This window comes from Wyeomyia smithii, chromosome 1 (genome assembly GCF_029784165.1).
Source record: "Wyeomyia smithii strain HCP4-BCI-WySm-NY-G18 chromosome 1, ASM2978416v1, whole genome shotgun sequence".
Lineage (NCBI taxonomy): Eukaryota > Metazoa > Arthropoda > Insecta > Diptera > Culicidae > Wyeomyia > Wyeomyia smithii.
This window is the reverse complement of record NC_073694.1, coordinates 174,914,644-174,940,303: the sequence shown is the minus strand read 5'-3', so window position 1 is coordinate 174,940,303 and position 25,660 is coordinate 174,914,644. Positions and strand designations below refer to the sequence as shown.

At 40.7% G+C, this 25,660-nt stretch overlaps 1 protein-coding gene across 5 annotated transcripts in view; it reads left to right on the top strand.

Annotated features, from left to right (window-relative positions):
- The first annotated feature begins 5,812 nt into the window (after nt 1–5,812).
- Nucleotides 5,813–25,660, top strand: part of LOC129721661 (baculoviral IAP repeat-containing protein 6) — a 45,349-nt gene continuing 25,501 nt past the window's right edge. For 2 of the 5 annotated variants that reach the window (XM_055674512.1, XM_055674479.1), the window contains exons 1-11: nt 5,813–6,033; nt 6,580–6,882; nt 6,941–7,251; nt 7,584–10,087; nt 10,152–10,378; nt 10,437–10,661; nt 10,916–11,104; nt 11,320–11,740; nt 18,187–21,519; nt 21,583–22,261; nt 22,343–22,586. In XM_055674512.1, the coding sequence (XP_055530487.1) occupies nt 6,705–6,882; nt 6,941–7,251; nt 7,584–10,087; nt 10,152–10,378; nt 10,437–10,661; nt 10,916–11,104; nt 11,320–11,740; nt 18,187–21,519; nt 21,583–22,261; nt 22,343–22,586 (8,311 nt within the window). In that variant the 5' untranslated portion in view covers nt 5,813–6,033; nt 6,580–6,704. Of the gene's footprint in view, nt 6,034–6,352; nt 6,450–6,579; nt 6,883–6,940; nt 7,252–7,583; nt 10,088–10,151; nt 10,379–10,436; nt 10,662–10,915; nt 11,105–11,319; nt 11,741–18,186; nt 21,520–21,582; nt 22,262–22,342; nt 22,587–25,660 lie in introns of all 5 variants that reach the window. The other 3 variants (XM_055674490.1, XM_055674501.1, XM_055674519.1) reach the window with 3 other exon arrangements.

The following is a 25,660-nucleotide window of genomic DNA, read 5'->3' as shown; positions in this document are numbered from 1 at the left end:
CTAAATACTACGAATATCAGTATCAACACGAACGAGCTGACAGTGATAATTGCTTGCAGTGCCAATCAGTTGACAGTGGTAATGCTGACTAGCATCATTACTGTGATTTCGCACACGCTATGTTGCTCTAGCGATGTTTATGCGGCGTAGGATGAAGGTGCCTACCTACTCCACTGACTTCATGCAATAGATTGGCTCAGATAAAATAAAATTTCGATATTAATTAAGATATATCATTTATATGACTGACATGATTATTGACTGATAGTTGACTTGGGTGACACTCAATATCAGCTTGAACTGAGTGAGAGTGAAACTACTGTTGGATCACTTTAATTTTTCTGTGTCGAAATTTCGCAACACTGACGCGCACTAGTGAACGTGTAAACCCGTGTAGAGTTGCTTTTGTTTCCTCCAAAGCTGTAAATCATCGCATCTCGAAGCTTCGACTTTTTATCACGTTTTACCATTTTTGGTCGGTTATGTTTAGCAGCTTCTTCCGATTCATGAACACAAATGAAAAATTTATTCAGAAACGAGTATAGAACTTATAACGAGGGTTCAACAAGTTATTTTTCCAGCTGCTAAAAACATAGCATTGCAAACAAAACAGCGATTTGTAAATATTTTCCTCAATGAGTGGCACTAACACATGCGTACGTAAATAGGTCTATTGTAGAGTGCCTATATCTAAGACAAGACGCGACAGCTGGCTTCTTTTTTTTTCGTAACGACCGTCATCCCCGTCGAAATTTTTTTAAACGTTCCATACCGTTGATGCCAGAATGATTTTTTTTAACAACTTCTGCAGGTCAATGAAAATAAAACAAATTAAAATTGCAATATATAAGCGAATAATACTTAATTCTTATTTATTATTTTATGTTCAATAAAGCATACTTCTATTATCAAATTTTTTCTTCCTAAGTTTCTTGGTACCCAAATTTTTTCTTTCTAAGTTTCTTGGACTTCAACCGAAATAGTAATAAACGATTAATCAATGCATTTTTAAAGTTATAACAGTGAAATACATTACTCGGTAATATCATGTACCTTGCATACTTTTGCATCATTATTTATGAACAATTATAATAGCTAAATTATGACTCTCCAGCATCACTGCTTTACAGTGAAAAGTAACCTCGTTGTATTTTCTACGTGACGATTGCGTTATCGAATTCAGTCAATCAGCAGCCGGTTCAAATTGGTTTAATGTAACGGTGACCAGCTGTCACGTCTTGTCTTAGGCCAATATATAAATAGAGTGGCGCCGTGTCATCCAAAGTACCGCTGGTAACACTGGTAACACTGAACATCCTTTCTCTTTTCCCCACACGTGTTTAATAGGTTGTTTGCTCAATTGGAATGACACTGACAGATAACTTTTATTCCAATTTTGACAGTGTCGCCACTCTATATATTTACAGGCACTCTAGAGGCAACGTATACCAGAAAAAAACGCCAGTGTAACATATGTCTTATGTATGTGATGTAACCTTTATTTTATTTAGGGCATCCTTAACAGTGCGGTACCATTTAAGTTGTTATGGCGGCTGTGTACAGCGCGGCTATTTTGCTCACTCACCCGTTTTCACCCGTTATCGGGCTGCTAAATTTGAGAGCGCGATGCTTCCTGGAGGCCTGGCTACTATTTCTCTAGCGCGTTTAGCAGCGACCGGTACGGTATGAAGTGATGACAGAGCGCTGCCAAACGGGGTATAGAAGCGCACTGTTAAGGATGCCCTTATAGGGTTATTTTACTATAATAATTATCACCAAAGATAAACTTTCCTTCTTTGTTGAAGAAACCTTTAAAGCAAACGGAGAATTTAATCAATTTAATTTCATTAATTGATATTTTAGTAAACAAATACTTGCCTCTAGCGTAAAGATGCGTTAATCAGAACCTCTGTGATCTTGAGCTAGAAGAACGGAATAAGATTAAAATTCGATTCTTCTACATGGCATAAATTACTTACCTTGCAAAAATTTACAGATGTAGTCCGAAAAATTGTCGAACTTCAAAGCCGAATAACACTCGCTGACTCTTCTGTCATCATTTTCCTACTTTTCAGCACGAACGGCACTTCATTTGACATATAACCACAAAACAAATCAACTGTGATGATACAGTGGGGCAGATTCAAGTGCAATTCACTTAGAAAGGATGTTGAAATCATACGTAAATGAAGTGCGGCCCATAGATGTAAGTTGATGTTTGTGACAATATGAAACGAAAGTGAAAAATGATTGAATTCGATAAGAAAAATTCTTCAAATAACGATGCAGAATCATTTCCATACCCAAATGATGAAATACTTGGATGCCCGCATATGATTTAACTATAGCCCATACAGTCAGGACTATATCCCGAACTAGTTGTTAGGCACGTTTTATGGCTATTGATTATGCGGGTGGAGCGTGCGCAGTTTTTTTTAGTTTAAATAGCATTGATTGTGGTTCGTGTTTCAAACCAACATGTACCGAACATCAGATGGTTTTTGTTGATACTTTCAATTACCTTCACTACGCTATTTTATTTTTTTTTTTCGAATATGAACAATTGCACAAATGTGAAACTTTACTGTTGTCGCACAACGTTTTTACATTGCACGTAAAAGTTCGAATTGGGTCCTAAAGTTTAAAACGGTTTTCTGATTTTTATATATCAGCTGAAAGAGTGCAATTTTCTGAGCAAAACGTGATTCTTAAAAAAATGTTTATCATTTTCCTTCGATTTTTAAATGAAAAATTAAAAACTGCTCGAAATGCCTTAAATGACAGTTCTCTCATATACCGTACATGGGCGAAACGTCAACTTAGACTTTTCGAGCAGTTTTTTTACTCTTCATTTAAAATCGCAGGAAAACGATAAACATTTTTTTAAAAATCACGTTTTGCTCAGAAAACACGGCTTTTTCAAATGATATATAAAAACTGGTATAGCTTTAGGACCCAATTGAACAGGTTAAATAACCGTCAATTTAAAACATCGAATAAATTATGCCACTTTAAACTAAAGCCCTATAGTTAAAGTTTGGACGACTGTCACTGAAAAGTTCCAATCGAACTGTCAAAACTCGTTCCAATCGAACATAAGAATGTTTGACATGTCAAGTTTGTCTTAGTAGATGGGAAGTATTGTGATTTAGCAATAGCAAAATGCGAAAAAAAGAGATGAAACTCGAATATAACAAAAAACAAAACATTGAATTGCAAAAATCTTTACGATATTTTATTTTTTAAATGGTTACAAAAATCATAACGCCATAGACCTCCTTTCTATTGTCTCTGATCTTTTGCTTCTGATTAATTTTTAATTTTGTTTTTCCTCACTGTTGACAACTGGATGAGATTCTGAGTTCTACGGCTGTTGGTGATACATGGAATTTTGAACGGACATTGGGTAGCTTGTTTGGAGTGAGCGTAATCAAACGACTTATTATCCGGTGTCTCACTGAGCCACAAACTTATACACAGGTCCCGGTAACTTTTAGTGCTTTTCCATTCCCGACGCGAAGCATAAATCATCGTGATTAAAGTGAAACTGCAAAACATTTTTTTATTCGGATTGATATTTTCAAAACGCCAAACTTACGCTACAAAGTCGTGTCGTTTCTGTTATTAAAAAATCCTCCGGTAAATCACAAAGCTCAAGCCATTTTCGGTGATGATTTTTATTGGTGAGGAATCGGATATATAGACTGTTCCGAAAATTATAAATACATCTTCTTTCTTGAATAAAACAAAAAATACAGGATTTTTCGGGTCATTTTATTCTGAAATATAGATAATAAGTGTTTTCTTTCCAGTTTCAATTCAAGTTGGGATTATTTTTCGTAGGATACGCGAGTTCTCTAACTTTTCTCTTAACACTACTCATAAGCTTTTGCACAGTGTGTTCTCCGACCATTTTTACCACTTTAAGCCAATCTTTTTTTGGAGTTTGGAGGATTCATCTCCTTTGGGACACATGTGACATTATTTGTTTTATACCACCCTAGTGCATCCTTAGAGTAATGGCAGGAAGCAAGATCGGGCCAAAAGATTGAAGGATTGTTATGCTGCTTAACCATGGGTAACAACCTTTTCTGCAAACACTCTTTCACGTAAATTTTACCATTCATTGTGTCATTCGTAATGAATGGACGAGATATTTTCCCACATTCACAAATGGCCTGCAAAACCATTACCTTCTTGCCGAATTTTTCGGTGTAAATGGCTTTCACTGGTCCAGGGACATCCTTTCCCTTCGGTGATGAATAAAATTGCGGTCCTGGCAGAGTCTTATAGTCCAGTTTTATGTAGGTTTCGTCATCCATGATAACACACCCCATTTTTTCAGAAGTTTGTCATAAAGCTCCCGAGCTCTCGGTTTTACAGGTTCAGCTTGTTTTGGATTTCGTTTTGGCTGCTTCTGCTTCCGACGGGTCTGCAGACCCATTCTTCCCTTGGCGCGCATAACGTTATTCGCCGAGATTCCAAGCTTTCTCGTCACATCTCGTACTGATACTGAATGATGCCGCTTGTAGTATTCCTTAACCTTTTTCTCCGTTGTGGGATCAACAGGCTCGGGTTTTCTACCACGTCTTGGGGCATCAGTAAATGTGCACTCTTCACAGTACTTCCGCAATGCGGTTTGAACTGCTCCGACACTTATACCTTCTTCTCTGGCTAATTTTCTTATAGAAAGACCACTCACGGTGCCTCATTTGTGCACAATTCGCTTTCTTTGCTCGGGAGAAAGGCCACGCATTTTTAAAATTTCGCACTAAATGTTAGAAAAAATAACAGCATCTGTTTCTTTTGGATGTAAACAACAGGACGTAGCCAACGTTTGGTTGAATACTGCACGTTATTTGAAATGACGGTTGATCGTAAGTGTATTTATTAATATCGGAACGGTCTATAGCTTATGTTTTCAAAATTTCGTGATGTTCGATTTGAACAAAATAGAAAACAGCACTTCATTTTTTCACTACTATATGTAGTAAATCAAACTGAAACAAAAAACTATTAGCGAATTTCTTTATTCCACCAGCTCACCTCGTTTTGACCTGGAAGCGCACTAACTGCTGTCAAAACCCTTCTTTATTTTCTCGATTTTGACCCAGTTTTGACCTGCCGTGCTGCCCGAAGTGCGCTGTAAAATTTGTCAGCTTCAACCCACCACCGCTCGTGCGGATTCCGGAATTTACGCGGTTTTTATACGCGGACTCCGGAATTTACGCATTTTTTCACGCGGATTCCGGAGTTCACGCAGTTTTTTTTTACGCGGCACGTATCCCCCGCGTGAAAAGCGACTTTTGTGTATTGCTAAGTGCAACGAAAATTCATTTGTGATTTTCCAGTCCTCTTTGTGTACACTTTCTGTTTGATCATATTCGCGTTGACGGTGTTGCTGATATATGTTTGGTTTTTGCATGCGAAAAACAAGGAAGGAAATATTTTCGCTTTTGTCATCACGCACATTTTGACAATTACATATGAGTGTTCACGTAGGCAACGTAGGTGCGAACAGCCTTCAAAATCTCTTTCAACGCGAGTAACCCGAATACCTGAAGTTGACCTTCCGTTCTGTGGTAACCCGCGTATTCAATAACCATAAACGGATGATAATCCATATGGTTTAACGATAGCCCATACAGTCGTGACTATATCCTGAACTAGTTGTTAGGCACGTTTTATGGTTATTGATTATGCGGGAAGGGGTAGGAAAGGGCATTCTCTCGGAAATATCGACCTCGATAGTCAGCGATATCGACTTCAAGTATCGATACAATATGATCAACCCTACTCACACATATACGATTGAATGGTGAATAGGAAATTGTGCTGTCAGGCAGAGAAAATTTCATTCTTCATAGGCAAAGTTTTCTGTGCTTTCTGCAGTAGAAGTAATCAAAACGTAGTACAAAGTATTGCTAAACCATCGAACAGTCGTCAAACTATCAAGTGCTTAACAGTGATTGCGAGCAGGGACATTTTGCTAATTGTGAGAGCATCCGAGGAGAGCTACTAGCTGAAAAAAATGTGAGTTCATTTAGCTCGTATCTTGTACTTGGGAGCTCAGCGCTGCCAGTTTCATCCGTCAATTTGTTATTTTTTTATTTTTCTTAGCTGATTCTACATTTAATTTTCCTGTTAAGATTTTCTGTGTGCTCTAATGAGCGCTGCATTAAACATCGCATCAGTATAGATTTTTCCAGATGCAGTTTATTTGAGTGGTTTTTCAATTAGATTTTATTAATACAACAGCTCGGCAACACAGTTTGACACATACTTGCTGTTCTGCTCTGATTTCTGCAATGATGGTGGATTATTTTGACAGCAGACACTTTATTTTTTCTAGTTACTATATTTCTACAGTGTTAATGTTAATTGAATAGCGGGTTTGAAAAAATGTTTTTGTGCTAGAATGCGATTACTATCTGCGGAGAAAAACAAAGGTGAATCATGCAAAATCTGATTAATCTACGGTGTTACATCTTTCGCACAGTCTCAGGTGAATAATACACTATTAATCTGCAATTTCTTTTGTTATTTTTCATGTAACAAAACTTGTGCCGATCAAACCAGGAAGAGAATTTGCTGACGCTTTTTCAAATTAAGGAAACAGTTTTATCTCGACGAGCGATTAGATTTAGCTGCAGCGATTGGAAAGGAAAAGTGATTGCTTTTTCTCAAAACTGATTTTTGTCGCGATGGCCACAAGTGATGATCAGTGGCTAAAGGAGGACGGCTATTTAAATGTAGACACTGAATCAGTTCGAATCGTGTACCATCCGTTTTTAAATGTGATCCTAGTGTTCACTAGGTTAGGTGAGGTCAAGGTGCTAGATGTGAATTCTGGGGTTATTCTGCAGAGTTATCAAATTTCCAGTAAGTAAAATGCAAACATTTTATTTCCTCACTACTTATGTCAATCAATGCGTTACAGGTGATGATCCTCCACGATGCCGCTATCTGCCCGATCAGGATAAAATCCTGTTTTGGAATGGTCGTAACGTATCGATGCGTGGTGATTACAACGGAGTTCTACTACTGGATACGATTCTGCAGGCACCAATTGCACAAGCAGATGACAGCATCCGAATAGAGTTCCTGCTATCGGAAGCTGTACTGTTTCTTCAGTGTTTGCAGAATTTGGAACAGCACGGATTGGAAAACACTGCCGACGTTACGAATGAACTTACGCTGAGAATCGGAGAGGCACAGCAACATGCAAAACGGGGAATCAAAGCACAGAAGGTAAATCAGTGAAAAACTTTTTTCCTACGCTAGCTTCCTACATAGTAAAATGACTGCGCTGTTAAAGTATCAAAAATACTTTTAAAGTGCTCAAAATCTGTGTAGTTTAATGTAATCGGTAACTATCCCATACACATTAACCAAAAATATCGTTAGGGTTCGTATCATCTGTACTTACCAGTTAAAAAAATAATTCTATTAGGTTTGTCTAAAGCAATAATATTGGCTGTAACGTAATTATTTTAGTCCTGCATGTCAATACAAAAAGGCAGATTTTAACGTTTTTCGGTTTTGCGACACACATCTCATGCATGTTTTATTTTATTTTACAGTGGGAAACCGTTTGCTTGGAGCTGCCTCACTCCTCTCTGCGTATGGTTGCTGGTGGAATGGTTATGCAGTTGAAGCGATTAGATCGACACATCCCAGCACTTGCGATCGCTTCCGCGATCAATGAACGGTTAACGGATTTGCTGGAAGGAGCCCGCGTAACGGAGCCAACCACGTTAAATCGTTTTCATATGTTTTCTGAAGCCACACGAAGGCAAACCTTCGAAGGATGGCCTCATATGGATTATAAATGGGTTTTGCCTGACCAAATGGCCCAGGCTGGATTTTATCATTATCCAGGAGATAATGGGAACGATGACCGAGCGATGTGCTTCACTTGTAACGTTTGTTTGGTGTGCTGGGAAAAAACTGACGAGCCGTGGAGTGAGCATGAGCGACATTCTCCTGAATGTCCATTTGTGAAGGGAGAGTTTACGCAAAACGTGCCACTATCGGTGACGTATGCTACTAGTCCTGCTGTTGCAACCGGTGGATTCCAAATCATTTCATCCGGTGATCGTGGTAATGTGTTCTGTACCGGAAACCCAACATCCAAAATAAGTGTGTGGAACATTGAAAGGCAGTTGACAAAAGTTCACGACTTCGAAATTAAACTGCATCCAGATATTTTGACAACAACTTCCATAAGCCCAACAGCATTGATCAATGAAATAGAGCTGAATGCGCTTGCAACGTACTTTGTAAAACCATTGAGTGGCATTCCGAAGCCCAAAATGGCCACACTTTCCTTAAAACCGAAGATGCTAGGAACGAAAATTATTTGCGGCGTACAAGTTCATAGTACGGAACCGGATTCGAACAGATCAGCAACATTTCTGTTGATTGTATACAATATTGAAGATCCGATCAGTTCATTGGAGGAACACACGCCAGCAATCGTGGGCAACACTAAACAAGCTAATAATTCTATTTTGAACTCACCTGTCATCCCTATCCCACCGGTGAAGAAAACTTCTCTCAGCACAATTGACGAAAAATACGAGGACAATTTCTTAAAATTCCTATCGGACAATCCCGATTCGCAGCTGCTGGAATCAATAGATAAGTTGATCTGCATGGACACATTGAAGAAAGCGGAATCGAAACTGAGTCAACAGTTCGGTGCTAAACTTGACGATACGTTGACTAAACTTATCGAAGCTTCTTCTTCGTCGTCGGCGGCATCAATGGGTGGTTCATCGACAGATAAGTTTGTCGGAAACGAATTTACTATGCAGCCACCACCACCTGCTGCTAAATCATCGCCGATCAATTTGGGTTTAGGCACCGGTGTTGGCAATTTTAAGGGCCCTACTAGTATGTTATTCACAAGTCCGAATTTGAGTAGTGGTAGCAGTACGCCTTCTTCTACGAAGCTTCTTTCGGTCAAAGCATCAGTGACAGACAGTAGTAATGTCCCGATGGTTCTACCGACATCCCCTAGCGTCGTCCCATCAAGCTGCGACATTAGCTGCATTCCATTGCAGTATATTGAATTACCTAACCCAGACTCACATCAACAGTACTGTCTTGAGCATGTTATTCCGTCAAGTGATAATAAACATCTGTTGGTTGTTTTGAGAGCAAAGCAAAAGGTTACTGAGGATATCGTTATCGAGAATAAACCAGAGAATGCAGCAGCTCTCGAAGATACAGATGAGGAAGTTGTTGGTGAGAAGACGAAAACAATATTGTATTTGTACTCCTTGAACGAGGAAGGTTTGATTCGGCCGGATGAACCTATCGAAAGGCTTTTGTCTGAAGATGAAGCCCCAGTTGAAATCGTAATGCTTCCTAGGTTTGATAGCAGTGGACGATGCTTCGGTGGTCCTGAAACGGAGTGCGGAATATTTGTGATGACTTGTGCCGATGGAAAGTTAAGAGTTATTTCTCTAAAAACTTTCGGAACAATATCTGAAGCAAGCGTGAAAGATGACCGCTTTGTATCCGCAACTTACTGCAAAAGCCTTGAACGTCTGTGTGGTTGCACAGCTAGCGGCTGTCTTCACTTTTATTCGTTTTACGATCTTGATGCAGATTCTAGTGACGAGCGAGACGATGATGTCACCAATATTATGGGTAATAACAGCATCAAACTCGCTTGCAATGATCAGATCCAGTACGATATGCAAGCAGCTGGGACTTCGGTTACCAGTTCAGTTGTCAATATGTTAAAGTATGAGGCTACACCATCAACCTCTTCATCGCCAGCGCAAGTTTTAGCAACTGTATCAGCGCCGAATAGTGGAAACGCTCGGATTTCAGCGGCCGATAGTCAACAGTCAGGAGATGTTTTATTTGCATATAAAACAGAACTTTCGATGAACACGTTAAGAGTGTTGTATTCTTTAACATTGTTCAATGATATGCTTACGCCGTATTCAGCCGAAGTACCTGGCTGCTGGAGTGAACTTGAACAAGCTCAAAAGCAGCGCCGGCATCCCCAACATTTGCGGCCAGGCGACGATACGCACCTAACAAAAACCTGGCGATTGCACAATGATGCGTAAGTTTGAACTGTTTTTTAATTGTGTTCGATATCCTTATAGCATTTGTTCACCTCTTTGCAGCTTCACTTGGGACGACCACCTAATTGAGTTAAATCTACCTAAGTGTACCTCCTTAGGTCACATAGATTTTAAATTTTCTCTCTATCAACCGTGTACTAGTCCACCTGCAATTCAAGTAACTTTGCTAAAGCAGAAATCAATCGGATTGTGTTCAAGGCGAAAAACCCAGTCGATTAATCGTGTCGATGAATCCATAAACTTCAACATAGGATCAGTTGACGGAAAAAGTAAGATAACTTATTTTTATTAGCTAAACATTGTTCAGAAACAACCTTTTATTCGAAGCAGATTTGGTTGAAAATCCTGTACTAAGTGAAGAGTACCTTCAGGCAAGAAACGCAGAAATTCTAGTTGGACCTATAGAACTGGCCGCTTGCATGGATTTAAGCGAACAGGCTGGTTCTGTTACGCTAACTAGTCCAAAATTACTAAAATCCAAAGGGCGCAATTATCTGTTGCACATTAAAACAATGACAGATCTTTCCAAAGATGGACAGGCAAAAACCAGAGGTAAGTATACATCCGGCAGACTAATGTGAACTCACGCTTTACTTCCGGTTTGGATTGAGTATGTCATCCCGCTAACGGTGTCTTATTCCCAACTAGTTGTTCTGAAGTGTGCTTACTTTACCTGTCGCTTTCCAAGTTAACCCTCTTGCCGCACTGGCTACAGCGTTTGTGTGAAAAAAAAACCATTCTAATGCAGGGAAACCCCGCTTTCCACTTGTATCTTTGTTTCTATTCCTTTCTTCGAACATAACTAGTTCCAGTGCGTAAGAAGGGCATAACCAGTATCCTGCTAACATCATTCGCAAATATTTCGCAACAAAATCACGCCACCGCTACGAACCACGCAACGACGGCGGCGGCGGGGACCACGGGCAAGGACGGCATCAGTTTCTTTCCCGACTCCGCCGGCCCTAATAAGACTCGCAAAAATGACTTTTACATAGGTAATAAACTTGCCCTCTGTTGTTGTTTTTTTTATGTTCAGCGCTTGTTTTGTTAGTCACGTTAGTTTAGACTATTGTGTATCTGAGTTTTCAATGGTTTCGCGGAACTCCTCAACATTACGGCTTGCCTTTTTTATAAATTCATTATTCACTTGGACAAAATTTATCGGTCTAATCGTGAGCTTTTCATTCTTACTTCTTTGCTTTTCCAACAGGTTGCGACTGGTTGAATGAAATATCTATAACGGTACGATCTACTAAACAAGTTTACAAGGTCGAAAATGAGCGTGCCCAGCGGCTAGCGATGTTGGAATCCAACCTACTTTTGAGTAATCTTCTCAAACTTCTCTACACCGAGGAAGAGGCGTTCCAGTTGCAGCAGAACATCGTATTCGACATTCTCATATGGGTCGTCTCCATTCGAATGGTTCGCTATCGATACCCAAAGAATCCGTTTGCCAAGAAAGTCATACTAACAGAGATCAAAGATGTGGCTTCAAGCGACGTAAATGTGCAACAATCCGAGTGCATTCGCATCATCGAACGCCATCTGGAGAACATCATTAGGCATTGCATTGTGCTGGGCAATCGCAGTATTGCGCACAAATGTGTGAAACTCATCAGCCTAGTTCTCGAGTAAGTAACATTAAGCAATTTTTCATATCATACCACAAAATTATTCTGTAACTGATTGAAACAAAATCCTACTACATTCTACTTCACTGCTCTTATTTTTATCAACAACCTTGATATTTTATTATTATTTATTGTTTCGTCTTCGAATAATGCGTACAGAGTACACTACCTAATCTTAATTCTATTTTTTAAAACATTCTTGGAATTAGTGAAGTTGTAGTGACCGCCAACGATGTTAAAGGCCCTCAGGCAAGCTTTAAGTGGATTGTTCTGACCGTACGTAATTCTTTGTGTGGGAACAGCAAAAAAAGGAGATCTTCAAGAACAGCATATGCCTTTGATGATATTAGTGCTACGTGGTAGTTGAATCTCAATTTGAAGTCTAGCATCACTCCTAGATCGAAGATGGTGGAGACACGTTCCAACGGGGATGGTTTAAGGGTGTAGGTACTGGTGGTTGATTGTAGTACAGCGACGAGTGAAAGAGATTATTTTGCATTTCTTGCCATTGATGCTTATTTCATTCCCGTCACATCATCGAAAGAGAATGTCTATATCGCGTTGGAGAGCCAAACAATCGAGAATGGAATTGATACTCCTGTACATCTTCAGGTTATCTGCAAACAACTGCTTGAAATATGATAGACGAGGACACAAGTCGTTCATGAACAATACGAAAATCAGCGGTCCCCGGAAGCTGCCTTGTGGGACACCCGACGTGATTTGAAAGAATTCCGAACCATTTGAGTGTATCTTCTCGAAGTTTTGGTTAAGTAAGAACGGATCCAATTGACCAGCCAATCAAGAAGACCTAACACGTTTGGTTTGTCGCAGGCACGACGGTGTGATACCGTGTCGAACGCTTTTGCAAAATCAATGTAGATGGAGTCAATCTGATTGCGTAGTTCAATCACTCGGAACAACGTATTTGTGTAGCACATCAAGCTCGTGGTTGTGGAGAGACGCTGAAGCTGAACAAATCCGTGTCGGAGCTCCGATATCAAGGGTCGAAAAGCATCATATATGAACCAGCGTTTCGAAGGTCTTACTGGTGCAGCATACAAGTGAATTAATTCCCGACATTATTACGATTAGCGAACTGATGGATAGGTGTAATAGATGCAATTTTCCATTGTTTAGGAAAAGTCTTCTCCTACAAAGAACGATTGAATATGCAGGAAATCGGAAGGGAGAGTGAGCGTGCGCAGTATTTCATGAAGAGCGGTCTAGGGCTCTTAGTAGCGTCGAGATTGGCTTATGCCTTTTAAACGCCGTTTGGAGTGAAGTTCAGCAGAGGAAAATTTTAGTCATGTTCCGTTTTACCATTACCTTTTTGGACTGGTAAACCTTAGCGAACAGATTTGCCACCTCGATGAGAGAGATTTCCGTTGTACCATCTAGAGAAACCGTAGCAGGAATGTGATTGCACGTTCTCTGTGAACGCATGAATTTCCAGAATATCGAAGGGGTTTGCTTGAGGTTGGACTGTATTCTCTCAACATGATCTTCGAAGCTAGTGGCAAGTAGCGAGTTGTACCGACCGTATCGGCCTTGTGGAGTTTATTGCGTAGAGTACAAAGTTCAACGTTCCACCAAGGCTTTCACTCAGTGCCGTTAAAGGGAGATCGGCGGAGATGGATATGATCGCGAAAAATTTGATTGAGTTTTTCGTAGAATCTACTAGTAATGACATCCACTGAATCGCCGTTCATGAGCCGATTCCAGTTTCCTCTGCTGAGAAGGTCGTCCAAGAAAATAAAATCACTGTTCTTGAAATCCAAAACAGCAGGGGCATGCTGACAGTCACCCGGCGTGAATCGACGTCGAATTTTAGAATGAATGGTCTATGATGAACTTCGATATTGCGTAAGGGAACGGCTGGTTCTGTGAGATCGATATTATTTCGATGTGAAGGCCAGATCGACCAGCCTACTGTTCGCGTTCACATATGAATCAACTTGATTCAAGCCATTTACAAGCATTTTTCCCACAAGAGTTTCCTCTTGCTCGGTTGATGCATTCGAAGGCAAATATCCGATGATATCCTCGTCGAAGTTCCATTGTAAATCGGGTAAATTGTAATCACTTAGTGTCAAGACGATGTCATCCTTCGTCTCCAGCTGTGGTATGCAACTTGTATACATCTGGACTAGACGTAGGCCGGATATAGATTCCAGAGACGAACAAAAAGCGACCCTCCAGCTTAATCTGGACAACAGACTGCTCAAGCATGTTACAATCATGCAACGGAATCAGAATACTGTGGTGTGGTACCACCTCCTCTGGATAGATGACCTGAAGCCTCATTGCGGTCACATCGGAAGCTTTGGTAGTCCTGGGAGAGCTCGCAGTCCGGAATATCCGGCCGAAGTCATGTTTCAGTCAAAACCTGAGCGTCGTAGTCGCAACTGGAGAGACGTAATCGAAGGTCGTGTGTTTTTGTACGTAGGCCTCTGGCGTTCTGGTAGTACACAGTGAAAACAGGATCAGAAGAAAGTCTCGCTTCACTGCTATCCACCGGACCCGTACCGTTGTAGCCGTGGAGCGATTTCGTGGTTCAAGCGGGTGTTCCTAAAAACAGGGGGCGGTCCAGAGTTCGAATGTGTACACCAGAGAAACCACCAGGTTCACGCAATGCCTACACATCCAGAACAAGTTACTACGCTCCTGTAAGTATGTTCTTGGGAGCGTTTAGTTTGGCGCATTTTATATAGGTCGCTTGGTTACAGAAACCCATACACATAATGTGGTCGTCCATGGTCTTTACTGCATCGCCGCAGTGATCACAAGCAAATCGACTGTAGCAGTCATGGCCAAATTCCGATGTCTAATTCCGAGACAAGCGTTATCCCTAGGGGCTAGACAACTTAATTTTTAAGAGAAATATTTCGGTAATATTATACGATATTGGTGGATACATTTTGATATTTATCGTTCATATGTCACATTCGTATCACTCCGACAATAATGTGCTGTCGAAGAGTTGTGATATAGGTCGACTAAAGCTTGGAAATTCAAAGATAAATACTTTGTAATATCAAATATTGAAAATAATTCGCATTATATCAATGGTGTCTTACCCCTAGCGTTATCCCTTCAATCGCCAATCACTTTACTAAACTTTTTAATAGCCGTCAACTGAGACTACCTCGTATCGAAAAACTATAGCTGCGCCAACACTTCAGTACCACGCAAGGATATTTCAACTAGTATCTTTCGCGATACTTGCACTATTAGATGTCAATTTTCGTATCACTGAAGCACACAGGACGTACTCGAATACAATTACAGTAACTGCAAAAGCCTTCCAACTGGTCTTGAGGTACGATGCTGGCCTAACAAGCCAGTCGTCGTAGGTTTGAGTCCCTGCTCGATAGAGACTGTTGTTAGTGTCAGTATCGCTAGCCCCGCAATTGTCCTGTACACTAACACACAGTGGAACTATAGTTTTGCGCCCGATTTTTATAGTTTCCATACTATTTTCTATGGGAAAATCCACTTTTTCAAAACTTATTCTCTAGAGATGTTCGGTTGGCTCCTAAAAATATATCGATACATAATATTTGTAAAAATTTTTTTTTGGGAAAAACTTTTCTGAAGACCGTTAGCCGCTACAATGCTTGTTGAAAAAGTTATTCACCTCAGACTGATTGAATGCCTGCTGAACGGCTTACCATTAAATTTTTCCAGCAACACTGCTACAGTATGCTGCTATTGCAAACTTGCTTAAGAATGAGAAATAATTTCGCGCGAAATTAAGCTTGAAAGCGCTCTTCACAGCTTAGTGACGTTGATTGAGAAGTCCCTGAAATATCAGGAGACGGCGCTATGTGCCTTTCTTGATATATAAGGGGCCTTCGATAACACATCCTTTACATCAATTAATACGGCTCTCTTCAATAAGGGAATCGACCTCACTTCAAGGAGCTGGATACACGCAATGCTCTCTAGCAGAGTGATCACAGGAGGAGTTCTCTCGCCCTTGTTATGGTCACTAGTTGTCAACGCACTTCTCAATAAGCTTTCACAGCTTGGATACGAGGTCATTGGATACGCTGATAACATCGTCCTCATCGTCAGAGGTGAACACGACGCAACTCTGTCGAACCGAATGCAAGCGGCTCTGAATGCCACCATATTATGGTGTCTACAGGAGGGTCCAAACATAAACCCCTCAATTACAGTATTACAGTGTTAATGCCATTCAGTAGACGGAGGAAGATCTCCATCACTCCCCTAACGCTGAATGAAGTTAGACTGAGTTTCAGCAACGAAGTCAAATACCTCGGAATTATTCTGGATAAGAAACTGAATTGGTCTGCACAACTGGATCTAGCCGCTAAGGAAGCGACCTCGGCGATCTGGGCCTGCAGAACTATGTTTGGTAAGACCTGGGGACTGAAACTTGACTTGGCACCCTGACCAAGAATTACCTATGCTGCCCTTGTGTGGTGGCGAACGAAGTGACTGCCCAAGCCAAACTCTCAAAAATTCAACGGCTTGAGAACCATTCAAATATTACATAACGTGGAATTTGGCAATTTTCAATACCCACCCACCCCCATGTAACGCAATTTTACATGTTTGCCACACGCAATATAACGCTTCGCTTCGCTGGGACCAAATCGGCCACCTTCGCATACTTAGGGAGTTCAAACTAACTCCGCTATTAACTACAGTCTTCGACTGGATGGACGTAAGGACCAACATGGATATTCCGTATAAACTGCTGAAACAAACCGCTCTATGTGGAACAATGGAGGGCCTAATCTTTCACCTGGCATCGTCAGTTTTTATACGGAATTTTTAATCGAAAATGGGATCCTTAGCGGGATCTGGTATATACGGACCCGGTATCAGAGAAACGTTTTCCCTGGGCAAATGACCCACTGCTTTTCAAGCAGAGGTATATGGCATATATATCTGCGCAAAAATATGTCTGAAACGCAACTACAGACATGCGAAAATCGGTATATTCTCGGACAGTCATGCAGGACTACTAGCACTTAAGTCCGTCACATGCGCTTCCAAACTTGTTTGGGAATGCATTGAAACTCTACGGGCACTTTCCCGACAGAACTCAGTTTTTCTGTTTTGGGTGAACACGCTGACTACCTAACAAGACAGGAATCAGCTCAGCGGTTAATTGAGCCCGAGCCGTTTCTGGGTAGGTACGTTCATTTCCGCTATCAGAAGCGAACTACTAACTTGGGAAAGGCTAGAAATAGCATCCCAATGGCAACAAGTACAGGGTTGTAGACAAGCTAAACAATTAATCTATCCGAAACCTGGAACCGCCAGAAAGCTACTTAGTCTAAATCGTAGTGAGCTACGGATAATCACGGGACTCCTCACCGGACATTGTCCCGCTTTTTATCATTTAAAGTAAATCGGTGTAGTGTTGAACGACACCTGCCGATTCTGTAAAGCTGAACCAGAGAGTTCAGAGCATTTGCTTTGCTCTTGCGAAGCTCTTGCTTCCTCTGGGTACAACTTCTTAGGATGTTACCTTTCAACCCCATGCCAAGTATGGAGCTCTTGTCCCAAGCAGGTCATTAGTTTCATCAACTATGTTGTACCTAATTGGGATACAAGTTTACAACAAAACAGTAATCGGGGCCCGCCACAAAAGACAATCAGCAAGAATCAGAACCCAGTGCCCTTCAGGCATACAGAAAAAAAAGCTTGAAAGTGTGAGTTTTGCTCATAGTATATTCGGAGAAGCCTCCAAGATAAAATTTACACGATATCATTTCTTATCACATGATTGAATTTGCAACTGCAACATGCTGCAGCAGTGTTGCTAGAAAAATTCAATTGTAAGCCGTTCGTCAGATATTCCATCAGTTTGAGGGAAATAACTGTTTCTACAAGCATCGTAGCGCCTTACGGTCTTCAGAAGAGTTTTTCCCAGGAAAAATTTCCTACAAATATCATGTATCGCTATATTTTTAGGAGCCAACTGGACATCTCTAGAGAATAAGTTTCGAAAAAGTGAACTCTCCCATATAAAATCGTATGGAAACTTTGAAAATCGGGCGCAAAAATATAGTTCCACCGATCGATCTGAATATTTACACAGTTGTTGTAGGACTCATAAAAAACACTAAAAGTGCATGGGAGCGAAAAAATAACACCATCGATTTTTCCTATATAACCGTGTCCCGGTCTAATGGTGATATGCTAAACATATTTATGACGGTGTTTTTTTACCGTTACGTTCCCAACAAACAAATTTTCAGTTTTATTTATTTTTTTTTTTTTGCAATCTACTTGGGGAACAATGAATCCTCAATGATCCCTCCCGGTTCTTTTTGTACTTAAAATAAACCTTTGCCACTTGCTTTAACAATCATAAACGTAATCTCGGTTGTATAAGTACGCGAAATGAAAAATTTAGTTTTCCTCGCCGTAAATATAAATCTCAAATTTTTTCTCCATTTCAGTGGCGCCCAGAACATGATCGACAAGGACGTGTGTAACTCGTTTGAAAAGTCACTCAAACAGGCCATCATAACCTGTCTGCCGGAAATAATCAACTCAAACCACGCCGGCGCACTGCGTTGGTTTACAATGCTAATTTCGGGTGCTTCGACTTACGATTCGCATGGTCTTATTTCGGAAAAATGCATCTTCCTCTTGACAGAAGTTGCGAGCGAGATGCGCAAACGGAGTAACCCGTATACGGCTTTGCTAAGAACTCGCTTCGGTTTGTATGGGTCTCCGTTCGAGGCCGAGATTTTCGATTCTCAACCACTGACAGCGAAAAACAACAATATGACATATTCCTGCTCAATCACGAAGACCACGGGAACGGGAGCAAACAACCAGTCGATAGACCTGCGTTCGGTTTGCATTGCCGATGGCTCGGAGCTAAAGTTCCTACCGTTGCAGTTGAGGCGCAGGGGAATCGGCAACCATTTCAAAGGTTTACTAGAAGTAGAACCCTTGCATTACGTATGTAGTTCAACTTCGGATGCCACTCGCCTAGAGAATGTAGATGCTAACAATATTCAAGCAACTAACATCATTGACGATTTTCTGATGGAGAATAATACCCAGAACAATATCGAAACGGTACAAAACCACGTCAAAATGGACGACAAGGAAAATCTGGATGACGATATGATGAACAACGTGAAGAACATTCTGGTGGACAAGATTTTCTACTCCGCCCTTAAGAAGCATAAAATGAAAGATGATTTCAACGAGGCGAAGAAAACGGCAGAAGAAATCGATTCACAGAATGAGAGTTTCAATGAAATCGAGAGTTGGGGACCTTCCAACGAGCCAAGAATTGTGTTCGTGGGAGAAAATGCCAATGAATCATCGATAATTTATGACAAATCACAAGCATCCATCGCACTAAACAACAAGATACAGGAGTTTTTCGAAGAAGGCAACACAGATGAGAGTGCTAATGGGCTTCCGTGGCATAAACTTTTGAGTACCCCACCAAAGCAGACAATCGTCGTGGAAAGGATGCATTCTGGAGCAATGCGTTATATTACGCTGGACTTTGGAGCGCCGATTATGCTGACCGATTTAATCATTCCTTCTTGTTCGGATTTGGCATCACTGTTTATTGACATTTGGTGCTTCGAAGAAGAAGCGGACAGCATTCGTCTTGTTGTCTCCCAGGATATTGGTTCTCGTACACTGGTACTAAGCGATTTACAACCACCACCAATATGTCGCTACCTTAAGATTACAATCACCGGTAGGTACGGAATGTCCGCTACGAGATGTCGAATACCTATGGGATCATTTTATGGTCATATTGTAATCTTGGATCGCGAAGGTTATGGAGATCCCGTGATGAAGTATCTCAAAAACAGAAAAATCAATTTACCGGCTCAAGTGAAAATTCTCAAAGCTCTGTACGAAGACGTTCATTGTCGCTATTGTCTATCCAGCAGTAAATTGATAGACCTATTGCAACCGTTAGTAAACAGTGAGTCGTCGAACATTGCACATATGCAGGCGTTTTTAAATCGTATCAAAGAGAATAATGGAGACACAACAGGATCTAGCCATGCCAATTCAGCATTCCCTGACAACCATAAGGTGTACGCTACGTATGAAGAATGCATGGCTTTCCAGCATCAGCTGAATGTTATCAAAAGGGTAATTGATCGCATCAGAGGTCCCTTACCATTGGCTGAACTCCCAAAACAACTGAAGGTGGGGTCCGATCTGTCTTCTCTCTACACCGACAAATTACGTGTTCTCAGTGAGTGCCTCATAGAAACGCTTCTACACTTGATCACCACCTATGGAATTCAGAATGTAACCAACATCTATCCGTACTTCGATCTGAACACATGTAATCTTCTATTCGATACCCTAGTGATCAACGGCGATACTCACATTCAATTGGCGACATGCTCAATGCTTGTTAGAATGTGCTGCTTCCAATCGTGGTGGGGCGATTTTCTGGCTGACAAGTTTTTCAAACTGTACTCGTCACAAAACAGCCGCATATTCCCCCAGGATCGTGTGTTTTTCCTTCTCACCTATCTTGGTAGAAAGAGTATTTCCATGGGCAGTTGTCGATCCGTCGTAATTGATGCTATACTGAAGAGTTTGGCAACACTACTTGCCCCCCTATCGACGAACAGTTCAAGTGGGTTGAATATCTGGTGCAACACCGATCTCAATCTACTGGGGTGGATTCTACTGTTTTTATCGGTTTGTCTCGATGACGGCACATCCGAAAGCAAAAAGGATCAAAGTAACATGCGGTGGGATTTTATGTCCGGGGAAACCGATATGGTGAAAGCGCGCCTCAATATGAGCAATGGAGGCTTGAGGACATTGACTAGAACATTCAAAAAGAGATTTCTCCAGAGTAAGCATTCAAGTTCCGGATTAAGTAGTGGGAACAGTAACGCTATTGGTGAAAAAATGTACACAATACACACCGATGCATTGCAGGGTGCCGCTAGTAAGCTAGAAATGGCACTTAAGCAGCACGAGAATCAACTGAAGAAATTACAAAATAGCGTAAAACAATCATTTGGCGATTATTTCAACGATATCACTAAGGGCAAATCAATTCGCATTCCTTGCGGCACGGATGGCGTCGCACGAAACACACTGGGTGGTAATGGATTAAACAATAATAACTCGGATGGTAGTACGAATGATAACGAAACAGCATTCGATAAAGGACTGAAATCGTTGAAAATTGGCAATATAATAGTAGTGATTCGCGGACTGATCGGGTTGATTCTAAGCATGAATTTCACTTGCAATATGGATTTGTTTTTGATTACATGCAAAATCATTGCGCGCTTGGTACTAGCATGCAGACCAGTAGTTCAACTATCGAAAATTATTACCACCAACCAGCTGCTACAACTAGTAAGAATTGCGGTTTGGGAAAATCAACAGCAGCCATGGGCTGTTCATGCCATCACCTGTTTGCTTCAGGATGTACTCGAAGCCGATAAGAACTATAAAGATGATGAGAATGATTCCGGAAATTCCAGCGGAGATGAAGCATTACCTTCAGTATCTGAACACGGCTCGTCAAGTCGACCACCAGCAATGGAGACCGCATTTAAACCGGTGATGAATAATATACAAGTCACTAAAGACGTCAGTTATGCGGATGCAGTTAAAAATCAGCTACCGTCTTTGATGGAATGCGATGATGCCGATATGGAGGATATTCTTATATTAGACGACATGCTAGAACGTGAGAAGCGAGTTTTCAAAAAAGATGCTAATGCTAGTGTAACGAGCAGCCGCAATGGACTTACGTTTTTATACAAGTAGGTGTTGAGTTAAATTTTGCGTGTAGCAATATAAGGTTACGTACCATTCATATATTTCAGAACTATCTCCTCCGCGATGGACGCCCGACTTGAAATTGGTTTAGACACAAACGTGGAAATAACTCTCCGGAGGCTGGCAATGAAAGCTACTTTCAATCTGATCGCAAGCCTGCCCCAAGTTACCGCTGGGGACTCACTGAACGCCGCATGCAGTCCTGAGCTAGAGGGATGGCCGGATGCGATCGTAGAAGCTTGGTCCGGTATCGAGTATCAGCAGGGTATCGAGACAAATGCAATGCTTACGGAAGTGTTCGATAACATATTGTGCGATTTGCATCTGGTGGATTCATGGTTAAACTTGGAGAAAATTTTACAACTTTGGTTGACTCTTAATGGCGAAACATTGGAGCAGGTTCCAGGAAGCAATGCGCCAGGGCTAAATGCGTACTCTTTCCCGAAAATACCTTTCGGGGATCGTGCCGTCCATGGTCTGCTGAATGCGTTGGCCACTCATCCAAACATCAAGTTACGAGCTTGGTGTCTGGGTTTCCAATGTTTGATTTTGGCATGCAAACCACACTTCGAGGCGGATTATATCGATGCAAACTGCACTAGTAGTGATAATCATTTTCGCAGAATGGGCAATCTTATTGTGAGTGATGACAACTTTGAAAAGATGCTGCTGCGTTTCTTCTCCGGTGTAGATCAGTCACTTTCATCACTCGATAGCAACCGATATGTGAGTATTGCATCACGAATTAATCACTAGCTATTTGATATTGTACCTACATGAAATTCAATTTTACATTTTCAACCCCAGGCCGGTCCGACGGTGTGTAAGCTTGTTCTAGAATTATTCATATGGCTGGAGCTAAAGTGCAACGTTAAGGATAAACTGAAAGAGATATTGTTGAAGGTGATTCTGCATCTGGTGCAATACGGCGGCGCCATCTCCAACCAACAAGGACCGATTGATGCACAAAGTCAACTGATCAAGGAGTTACTTTCATTTTCATACGACAAGAGCGACCTTGGAGTTGCCATGAGCATTATCGAATGTGTCTGTGAGTATTAGTTTTTTGTTACCGCAGGACTACGTCTTACTTTAGTAGGCAGGCTTGGGGTGTCAACAGGTCAACTAAACCCATATTATTTCACTAATATATAGAGTAGGGTGGGGAAAAGTGATCGATTTTCCAGAACCAAGTTTTTTTGGTTCCTATTGGTTTGCATTTACCTTTCTAGAGAGCTCAATAATGCTTTAATAATGCACTACATTATGTTAAAGTATAGTATTTTAGATGCCTAACAACTTTGCAAAAGACACTTAAGAGCTAGAATGTCCATAAGAAGAGCTATAGCTGTTCAAAGTTGAGTATATCGATTTAAATGCAGAAAATCTTGTTTTCTGCCAATATTACCAATGTACCGGCGTCTGTAGGATTCCCATCAGAAGTAACCTGTCGTAACGAGTTTATACACTCAGCTGGACCAAGCAAACAAATTAGGGTCAATATTCTAGGCGTAAATAGAATCTACAACGTGTTTCAGAGGTTATTTTTTGGCACACCCTAGTTCTTTAGTGTCTTCGGCCAAGTTGTTAGGCATCAAAAAACCTACCATTCGAAGTCATGAAACCTATGGTTTGAGCCATTTTGAGCTCTTTAGAATGGAAAATGCGAAAAAGTTGGTTTTTCCATACAAATCTCCATATAAATTTAAAATGCAATGCGCCAAGCGGAGACAGAACCAATGACTTCCAATAAATTCACGATTGTTTGGGGCCCCAAATAGAACAGAAAAAACTTGGTTCTGGCTTTCTGCTATCAAGTTTCGTTTTTTCCATATAACGATTCCTCACCCTAATATAGAATTTTACCGGGTTCCTGAACGATCATTTTAAAAAGTATTTCACTTTGATTGCGAACGGGACTATTTTTCTCGAAAATATGTACCTATTAAGCATTTTTTCGGTAATGTAAAACCTAAAAAATGATCGTCCAACGAACGGCAACGTAATTACATCAGAGAAGTGGAATCTTGGAAAGAACTGGATTCGTTCTTATCAGACAGATCACTAAGACGCTATCTTTCCGGTAGCCATTCCAGTGTACGTTACTTGCATACAAGTCTTCGTCTGTCCACCCTGAGTGCTCTCTCGCAAATCACTTCGCTCCTCTGTGCCGGTTGTAATTCATCTTAGCGGTTATCGGAAAAAAAACTCTGCAGCGATGTCGCTGGACGGAATATTTCCGCCTCTCCCTGATTCAGGTGAGGAAGAAATAGCTCAATACCTGGATAGTTCGTACACCGGCGCAACGTTACCGTCTCATATGGATCCTAATGGGCTCCATGGCGAACTGGTGGTATTAAAACTTCAACCAGTTCTCGACGATGGAAAACTACCATCAAACCCATTCATAATTCGCTCATCGATCGAATGGGGAACTAAGGGTAAAATTGACGGTGTTATTCCCGAGGCTAGAGATAAAACCTACGCTCTCAAGGTTAGATCCAAATGGCAAGTGAAACGCTTGCTCTCCATGATCCAATTAGATGATGGATCAAAGATCCAAATTACCAAACACCGTCCCTTGCGTGATTAGTTGCCAGGAAATCGCACAGGTAAAAGATGAAGCTATCTTATCAAATCTGAGACTATAGTCGAAAGTATTCGCCGGATCACGAGACGAGTCGGCTCCTCACAATCGAAGGGATACGGATCCTTGAGCACATTGATATCGGATACCTCCGATGCAAAACTCATCCTTACTACCCAGCCCCAATGTTGTGTTTCAGGTGCTACACATTCAGACATACGAAACTGCGAAGCGAGTAACCAACTCCTCCTAGTCGCAGTTGCCCGGCAGCAAGTCCTTTGCCGATCTGACCAAAGATTGTAAAAATAAGGCAATTGAAACTCTGGAACTCAGGCTGGAACAATCGATCAAGGAACAGCCCAGTGGCTAATGATTTCGGTGTACAAGCTTTAATCGAATTCAGGCTGTCCATCGTGTAACTCCGCGAAGCACTGCAACGTAAAGACGAAAGAATCAAAAACTTGTAAAATGCCCTTACAGCACAAGACAATAGGATGAACGAAAGAATATGGAACAATCTTTGATTTGGTTTCCAAGTTCAGCAACTCAAAAAAGATGTGGCTTCTAAAGACTACGAGATTGCCAAGAAAAAAAACAATTCACGAAAGAATATGAAACCAAAAAGAAGAAGAAAAACTGATTCATCAATCATTTTTTCGGACTCCGAAGAAACTCTGAGCTTGAATGGCAACATGCTCTCGGGTAATACTAGAGTGGTTTACCGGTAAAACAAAAACCGGTAAAACCGATATTTTTTTCAATACCGAAATACCGGTATTAGAGAGGCGAAAAAACCGGTATTTTCGGTATTTTTCTTTAAATTGAGAAAAAAAACTTGTCACAATATTCATGAATCATTGTTAGGCTAATGAATGCTACTCACTTGCTTTACAAATCACATGACGAAGTATATGTATAATTAATACATTTATACAAAAGCAACATTAAATAGTAATTTACCCTTAACTATTTATCAATTTTTGTCATCTTTTTGTTTGTTCTGCTCGGATTCAGACGATGTGTTTGTTTGTATCGATAATATGTCAAAAAACTTTATATCAATAAAGCAAAACATTTTTTTTAAGTAGAACAGCTAATTTTTTTACACTCTTATACTCACAGTGGCAACGCGTGGGTTTTGAACCTGCCAGTTTAACTACAAATTATGAAAATCATCGTTTGAGGCAGTAATCACAATCATGTCAGCGAAAATTCATTATTCATTTGTGCAACTTGAAAGTAAAACTTAAAAAAATAATAAATAAATATAAATTCCGATTAGGAATTTATTTTTTGTTGATATAAAGTGTTTACAGGATGAAATAATCAACCAATAAAGAATTTCATCCTAAAAATTACTGCTCATTGAAAAAGTGAAATTTGAATAGTTCAAACCTTCGTCACCCTGTCACCGCAGCGGTCTTTTATTAGCAACTAACTAAATGTACCCGGCCTCACTCGTGTAAAAGTTTCTGCTTTTTCCATAATTTTCTATATTTTTATATATGTTTACCAACCTCTCATTTCAAACATTTATT